Consider the following 8,204-nt stretch of genomic DNA (forward strand, 5'->3'; position numbering starts at 1 on the left):
AAGATGCCTTCAAATGAAGTGAAATGAAGTTTCTAAATACCAAAATATTTGCTATAAAGAGCAGTAAACAGTAAAAATCAAATTAAGTCAATATTTAGTGTGACCATCCTTTGCCTTTGAAACTGCATCAATTGCCTTGTGTACACTGTAATGCAGTTTTATAAGAAAATTCACTGGTCAGTTGTTCGAATCATCTTGGAGAACTTACCACAGTTCTTCTGCAGACTTTGGCTGTCTTGCTTGCTTCTGTCTCTCCAGGTAATCCCGGATAGCCTCGATGATGTTGAGATCAGTACTCTGTGGAAGTCATACCATCTGAAACCATATAAAATATCTAGGGTACCTGAGACCTTTACACAGTATTGTAAAACTTATTTTTTTAAAAAAATCTCCTGGCACCAGCAAGTTAGAATCTAGGTAGTTATTTGACAGCATGAAGTTCATCTCAACTCTCTGAGTTGACTTGCGGGAGTATGAAAGCTCTTGTTTGCCAGTTTTCTGTCTTTCTATTACTCTTTATTCCCTGGTGACATACAAAGAAGTTACGCAGCATTTCTTCACTGCTTTAATGCTTTCAGTATTACTGGACAATAGATTTTTCAAAAGTATTGCTTCCTCAGAATTTTTTTTTGTTTATGATAGACCACTTGAAGCTGAACACAAAAATAATTTCAGACTACTTATATCACATAGGAATTTGGTGAAACAAGAAATTAACTTTAATAGAATATAATGTGTTAAATTGCATAATGCTGCTGATGCTTGATGATTTTTGTTTGTACTCGGTGTAGGAGGCTTTTCAATTAAATGTAGAACAATAATAGGCTAACATTAATGGATTCCAGTTGCCCTTATACCATTGCCCTGGAACCACATTGCCTTGGTGAAACGTTTCACCGTGCTTGTCACTGACAGCACCAAGATTTGCAGGGAAGAAGTCTAAATGGGAATGCAGAAAATGAATCTTTAGTGACATTTTGCACTTCATGATTTTGTATGCTTGAAGCATGGTGTTAACCAGCTGCATGTAGTTTGGTGCTCTGTAGTTGCCAAGAAAATTTTCAACAACATTCTTGAATGCTCTCTATGCAATTTTCTCCGGTCCCGTCTAGAAGTTCTTTGAATTGCCTGTCATTGATGACCTGTTTGATTTGTGGACCAACAAAAATGCCTTCCTTAATCTTGGCATCAGTTATTCTGACTTGAATTATGAATCGAAATAACAAATTGAGGCAATTTTTTTTAAAATGGTGTGTGATAAGGAAATTTCATGGTGATTTTCATAATCAGCTGCCCAAAATCCATAAGATACACCCAAATGTATTCAGGAAGCAAAACCTTTACTGTCCAGTGTAATTAGATGCCAATAATGTAAAAATATCTCCAGGGTGGACTTACCAAGTAACTACATTTTTGGTATTGCTTATGAATTTTTACATTCTGTACTCTGTTTCTACAAAACAAAGAATTATGGTTGCCTCTTAAAGGTTTGTTCAGCTTCATCCCAGTCTTTGAAGAGATGTGATCCAAAGATCGTCCAGTACTATTTGATTCTATGACCCTTTAGTTAAAGTAAAAACAATCTTTACTTTCATTCATTTTTCATTCTCCTTTGTGTGCTTGCTTTCCATCAGTCTCTCAAGGAGGTAAACACAGAATTACAACTAGATTATTGAACAACACTTTAAGATCTAGAGTCATTGAGGTATATAGCATAGAAATAGCCTTTGGCCTGTTGAATCCACCTATTCACATTATTCCTCTATCAGTCTCATTTTTCATTATTCCCAAATTCTCCATATCTCTTCCTTTACTACTCACAAGGGGGGAAACATACAGTACAGTGGCTCAATTAACCTATACTCAATGGTCACTTTATTAGGTACCTTCTGTACTTCATAAAGTAGCCACTAAGTGTATATTCATTGTTTTCTGCTGCTGTTGCCCATGCACTTTAAGGTTTGGCATGCTGTACATTCAGAGATGCTCTTCTGCATACCACTGTTGTAACACAAAGTTATTTCAGTTACTGTGGTCTTCCAGTCAGCTTGAACCAGTTTGACCATTCTCCTCTGACCTCTCTCATTAACTGCTGCTTGCTGGATGTTGTTTTTTGTTTCTCATGCTGTTCTCTTTAAACTATAGAGACTGCTGTGTGTGTGAAAAATCCCAGGAGATCAGTAGTTTCTGAGATACTCAAACCACCCTGTCTGGCACCAACAACCATTCCATTGTCAATGTCAGAACAACAACTGAACCTCTTGACCATGTCTGCATGCTTTATGTATTGAGTTGCTGCTACATGATTGACTGATTAGATACTTGCATTACCAAGCAGGTGTACAGGGGCGCCTAATAAAGAAACCTCTGAGTTTATAAACCTACACCTCTGTGCAATGTGGGAGGGAACTAGAGTACCTGGGGGAGGCCCATGCAGTGATAGGAAGAACATACAAACTCCAAAGTCAGTATTGAAGTGGGGTCACTGCTATCGTGAGGCAGCAGCTCTGTGAACTGAGCCACTGTGCTGTCGTCTGTCACCTCTGCAACTCATTGTTAGCTTTCCCTGACAAACAGGTCTTCTGTTCCCGGGCACAATGATCCATCTGTTGACCAAGGCTGATTTTCTCGTTTTGGATGCTCTTTAGGGTTTCAGTCGGCAGTCATCCCTCCTCTTCAAGATCCTGTCAAGCGTTCGTAATCATCAGATCAACTCTGACTTGGCCCAGCTACTCCTACGACTGGACTACAACAAGTACTACACACATTCTGGAGGCACGTTAGGAAGGTGAGAGTGGGCAGTGGCAAGTGTTAAGTCTAACTATGCCTCTTATCACCTTGTACACCTCTATCAAGTCACCTCTCATCCCCCTTTGCTCCAAAGAGAAAAACCCTAGATTGCTCAACCTTTACTGATAAGTCATGCTGATAACTGGATTAAATGCGCCATCTAGTGGAGCCTGCACTGGAGCTATATGTATGAAAAAAATGTCCTGATGTAGGGCCTCAGCCGATAATGTCAAGCATCACTTTACCTCCACAGTTACTGGTCAACCTGTTGAGTTCTTTCAGCAGTTCGTTTTTGTTTTTTGCTCCAAATTCCAGCATCTGCAGTCTCTTGCATGTCCAATGGAGTGCTAAACATGGCCTGGTGAAACGCAGAGTCAGCTGGTGCCATACAGCCCACCAGGCGAGGGAGGGAGCTTAGACCCTGCAAGGAAAATTAGTCTAAGTGCTTGATGTAGAAACTGCATGGATGTGCATACATACTTGAGCTTGTATCAAGAGTGAGCAGGTGAAGTAACAGTGTCTGTTACGTATTGATACTTGCTAGACAATTGATATTAGTAGAGCATTATTCTAAGGTATCCTTAGAAAGAAATATGGACTGTTGGACAGACTTAGAACTAAACATTGAATCCTGATAAAGAGTTTTGGCCCAAACCCACCTTCCTCCTCACTTGATCACACCTATTACCTGTCCGTTTGTACTCCCTCCCCTTCTTCCCCCTTCCTTTCTGGTCCTGATAAGGGTTTCGGCCCGAAATGTCGACTGTTTCCCTCCATAGATTCAGCCGGCATTTAGTGTATATTGCTCAATGTTTTCAGCATCTGCAGAATCTCTTGTGTCTATAAAATGTAAGTATTACCTTGTGCAACAGGTCTCACTGTGCTCGTGTAACTGCTATCAATTTATGAAATGGGACCTGTGAGTCACTGTGAAAGTATCCAGAAGCAGGAATTTACAGTAGTTTTTCCTTCTTATTCTGGCTTCTACCACCTTCCTTTTCAGTCCTGAATAAAGGTCTCTGCCAAAATGTCGTCAATTTATTCCCCTCCATAGATGTTGATCTGCTGAGTTCCTCCAACATTTTTTGTGTGTTGTTAAAGATTCCTAGCATCTGCAGAATCTCTTGTGTTTAACCCTTTAACAAAGCCTTCATTTCTTTTTCAGTTTTAGCATCTGACCTGCCTTGGGTCCACTGGTTCCTCACCTTCACCGGTCTCTGGTGTTGTTGACCCATCTGCGGTTCAAAGTTGCATGTGTGACCCTGCCAGCTATATCTGCCCCTCCTGCATCCATCCTTGGGAAAGCAACTGTATGAAGCCTTCACAGAGAACTTGGGATCACACTGCAGTCTGGGCTTATTTTCAGTCTACCAGGGAAGAGTTTCATGAATGATTTGTTGACCTGTCACCTGATTCCACTCTCGTTGACACATTAAATTAATTCAGTGTAGAAGTTATGGTTCCCTGAAGTTCTACAAACTCGCTGCACAGTCTGAACACTCTCTGTTCCCTGCCCTGGCTCCTACTATCATCTGACCACCAAATCTCAAAGGAGGGGCACTGACTGGTGGGATAAGAAAGGTTCAGGGTGATTAGAACAACGATAAAGATCAATTCATACCAGAGTGATGGACTTCTTTAAGAACTGCTATTGGATAGGCAGAGGTTCTAAAAAAAAAAAAAAAATTGCTTTTGAAAGTTCAGATGCTTTACCCAAAACTGGTCCAAAAGCCACAATTAACTGGGAATATCCTTCCCTGCCTTAGGTCCGGGTTTATCAATGTCAGTACCTCGTGGTGCTTCAAGCAAAGTTGCAAGTTCAAGTTTAATTCTCTTTCAACAATGCACATGTATACAGCTAAATGAAATGTTGATCCTCTAGATTCCGATCAGTACTAAATCCTCTGTGCCTACCAAAAGAAAGAAACTGTTTTTCATTCTTTTACCCCTCATCCCAATTTTATTAGTGGAACTCAATAAAATGAAACCCATGCTGCTGTGTGAGTGTCTTTGTTAAACAGGTCAGTACACAAACAGTCTGCTTTTATCACTGGTACAGACTAATCCCACTTCAATTACTGTAAGGGAGGAGAGAAAGCAGCGCGCCGCACGTGCACAGCCCTCTGGTGAAAATGATATCATATCCGTTAAGTGGGGGCTGTGGACAATTCTGATTTGTTGGAGACAGCTGTGAAAGCACAGAGGAACATGTGGAAAAATTTCTGAAACGCTCGTTGGCTGCTATTGTTACTGCATGGTCGGGAATGTTTCGGAGGGAAGGCCTGAAAATCCCCGGCTTTGCCTGCTGTTGGCGACCGAGATGGAGGTCGAATCGCTCGGATAGAGATGGCGCTCAGTACTCGGTGTCGGAGAGCTGATCAGAGCTCGAAGTTTTCGGATGACTCAGAGCCAGACTGTGGTCGGGCATGGCAGGGAGAGTTTTTCTTCCTTCTCCCGTCTGCGTGAGATGTGGGACATTTGAGAGACTTTGAACTTTTACTGTGCTCATGGACTTCTTCATCAAGTTATGGTATTGTTGCACTGTTGTAACTATATGTTATAATTATGTGGCTTTGTTAGTTTTTTTCAGTCTTGGTCTGTCCTGTGTTTTGTGATATCACACCAGAGGAAATAATGTATTATTTCTTAATGCATGCATTACTAAATGACAATAAAAGAGGACTGCGTGTCTTCATAATCTCAGCTAAGAGCCTTGTATAGTTCAGGACCTCCATCTCCCTTCCCCGTCTGACTCACTCTTTCCCCTCCCTCATTTTCTGTGCCAAGCTCTGAACACTTCCACAGAAGGAAGCATTGCAGGCAGAAATCGTGTTTTGTTGTATTTCCCGGAAGCTCATCCTATGAATTAACAAACTTCAAAGTAAATTTTATTATCAAAATGCATATATGTCATCATATCCAAACCCTGAAATTCATTTGCTTACGGGCATATTCATGAAATCTATAGAATAGTAACTATAACCAGATCAATTAAAGATCAACCAGACTGCAGAAGACAACCTGTGCAAATGCAAAAATAAATAAATAGCAATAAGTAACAAGAACATGAGATAAAGAGTCCTTAAAATGAGATCTTTGGTTGTAGGAACATTCCAATGATAGGGCAAGTGAGTGTAGTTATCCCCTTTCATTCAAAAGCCTAATGGTTGAGGGGTAATAACTGTTCTTGAACCTGGTGGTGTGAGTCCTGAGGCTCTTGTACCTTCTACCTGCTGGCAGCAGCAAGAAGAGAGCATGAGCTGTGTGGTGGAGATCTCTGATAACGGATGCTGCTTTCCTTTGACAGTATTTTATGTAAATGTGTTTAACGTTTGGGAAGGTTTTACTTATGATGTGCTAAGCCAAATCCACCACCTTTTGTAAAGATTTTCCATTCAAAGGCATTGGTGTTTCCATAACAGGCTGTGATGCAGTCTGTCAGTATACTTTCCATTACACATCTATAGAAGTTTGTCTTAAGTTTTGGATGTTATGCTGAATCTCCACAGACCTCTAAGGAAGTAGAGGCACTGCTGTGCTGAGTTCCTCCTGCAGAACACCCTGAAGGTTAACTTGCAGGTTGAGTTGGTGGTGATGAAGGCAAATGCCATGTTAGCATTCATTTCAAAAGGTCTAGAATACAAGAGCAAGGATGTGATGCTGAGACTTTATAAGGCTGGTGAGGCCTCACCTTGAGTATTGTGAATAGTTTTGGGCCCCTCATTTTAGAAAAGATATGCTGGCATTGGAGAGGAGGTTCACAAGGATGATTCCAGGAATGAAAGGGTTATCATATGAGGAATGTTTGATAGCTCTGGGTCTGTACTCACTGGAATCCAAAAGGATGAGGGAGGATCTCATTGAAACCTTTTGAATGTTGAAAGGCCTAGACAGAGTAGATGTGGTAAAGGATGTTTCTAATGGTGGGAGAGTCTAGGACAAGAGGGCACAGCCTCAGGATAGAGGGGTGCCCTTTCAAAACAGATGCGGAGAAATTTCTTTAGCCAAAGGGTGGTGAATTTGTGGAATTTGTTGCCACATGCAGCTGTGGAGGCCAGGTCGTTGGGTGTGTGTAAGGCAGAGATTAATAGGTTCTTAATTGGATATGGTATCAAAGGTTACGGGGAGAAGACCAGGAACTGCGGTTGAGAAAAAAAAGGATCAGCCATGATTGAATGGCAAAACAGGCTCGATGGGCCAGATGGCCTAATTCTGCTCCTCTGTCTTATGGTTTTATTTTCTGAAGATTTATATGATCATAACTCATTTTAAGGTTCTTGTTAAAAATAAGTCTAGTGCAGAGATAAATCAAGTGTGAATTTAGAAAGTCTACACCCCACACCCCAAATTCCCTCAGGGTCCATGCTGGAAGGTGCACTTGCACTTGCAATTACACTTATGTGCTGGGTCCAGGACAATCTTCTGAAATAGTAGCACCCTGCAATTTAAAGTTGCTAACCCTCTCCACCTCTGAGTCTCTGATGAGGATTGGCTCATGGACCTTTTGGTTTCCCTCTCCTATAGTCCGTAATCACCAACTTTTCAAGCATATTGTCACCGATCCACAGCCTCATGAGTCCATATTCCGCATCAGGAGCTGTGGCTAACTCCCACTGTCCACACTTGCTCTCTGCTCTTGGAGCTGAGAACATTGGCAGTGCCTCTGAATGTCCTGTCAGACAGTCTATCTACAACCCAGCAGATAAGACCTATCAAGCTTAGTGTTTCCCTGAGTTGGGTGTGAATTCCACATACCTAATGTGTAGAACGACCTCCATCGCTGAGCTGTTGAAACTAGACACTGTCCGGGAGCCAGAGTCGGCATCTTCCAGCATGGTTCTGAAGGAATTTGGGTATGGGGTATAAACTTTCTAAATCTAAACTAGATTTATCCCTGCAGTAGACTTATTTTTAACAAGAACTTTAAAATGAAGTTGTGATCATATAAACTTCACAAAATGCAGGAGGAATTCGGCAGCATCTATGGAAAGGAATAAAAAGTCAATGCTTTGGGCTGAGACCCTTCCCAAAACGTTGACTCTATTCCTTTCCATAATTGCTGCCTGACCTGAGTTCCACCAACATTTTTTGTGTGTTACTCTGGATTTCTAGCATCTGCAGAATTTTTTATGTTTAGCATTAAAATCTGCTTGTGAGTGGGTTCACAGGGAAACACATTCTTTGAAAAGAAGATATTCTAAAGTATTTCAGGGCCAATGAATTTCGTGTTGAAGTATGGTCAACCTGCAGACAGCGATATCTCACAAATAGTAGTGTGGTGACTGGGAATAGAGGGAGGTGCTCTGTCCAGAAGCCAGGTTGGGTCTTATCTGGGTTCCCTACAGAATTACTGCTTTCTGGACTTGGCAGGGTTGTCTTCTGACTAAACCCTGCCAGCTGCATGGATTCTCAAC

At 41.4% G+C, this 8,204-nt stretch overlaps 1 protein-coding gene across 2 annotated transcripts in view; it reads left to right on the plus strand.

Annotated features, from left to right (window-relative positions):
* tubgcp4 (tubulin gamma complex component 4) overlaps positions 1–5,467 on the plus strand; it is a 53,944-nt gene extending 48,477 nt beyond the window's left edge. For both annotated transcript variants that reach the window (XM_072282047.1, XM_072282049.1), the window contains 2 exons: positions 2,649–2,788; positions 3,956–5,467. In XM_072282047.1, coding sequence (XP_072138148.1) covers positions 2,649–2,788; positions 3,956–3,968 — 153 coding nt within the window. In that variant the 3' untranslated portion in view covers positions 3,969–5,467. The remainder of the gene's footprint in view (positions 1–2,648; positions 2,789–3,955) is intronic.
* The last annotated feature ends 2,737 nt before the right edge of the window (positions 5,468–8,204 follow it).

Source organism: Mobula birostris, chromosome 18 (assembly GCF_030028105.1).
Source record: "Mobula birostris isolate sMobBir1 chromosome 18, sMobBir1.hap1, whole genome shotgun sequence".
Lineage (NCBI taxonomy): Eukaryota > Metazoa > Chordata > Chondrichthyes > Myliobatiformes > Myliobatidae > Mobula > Mobula birostris.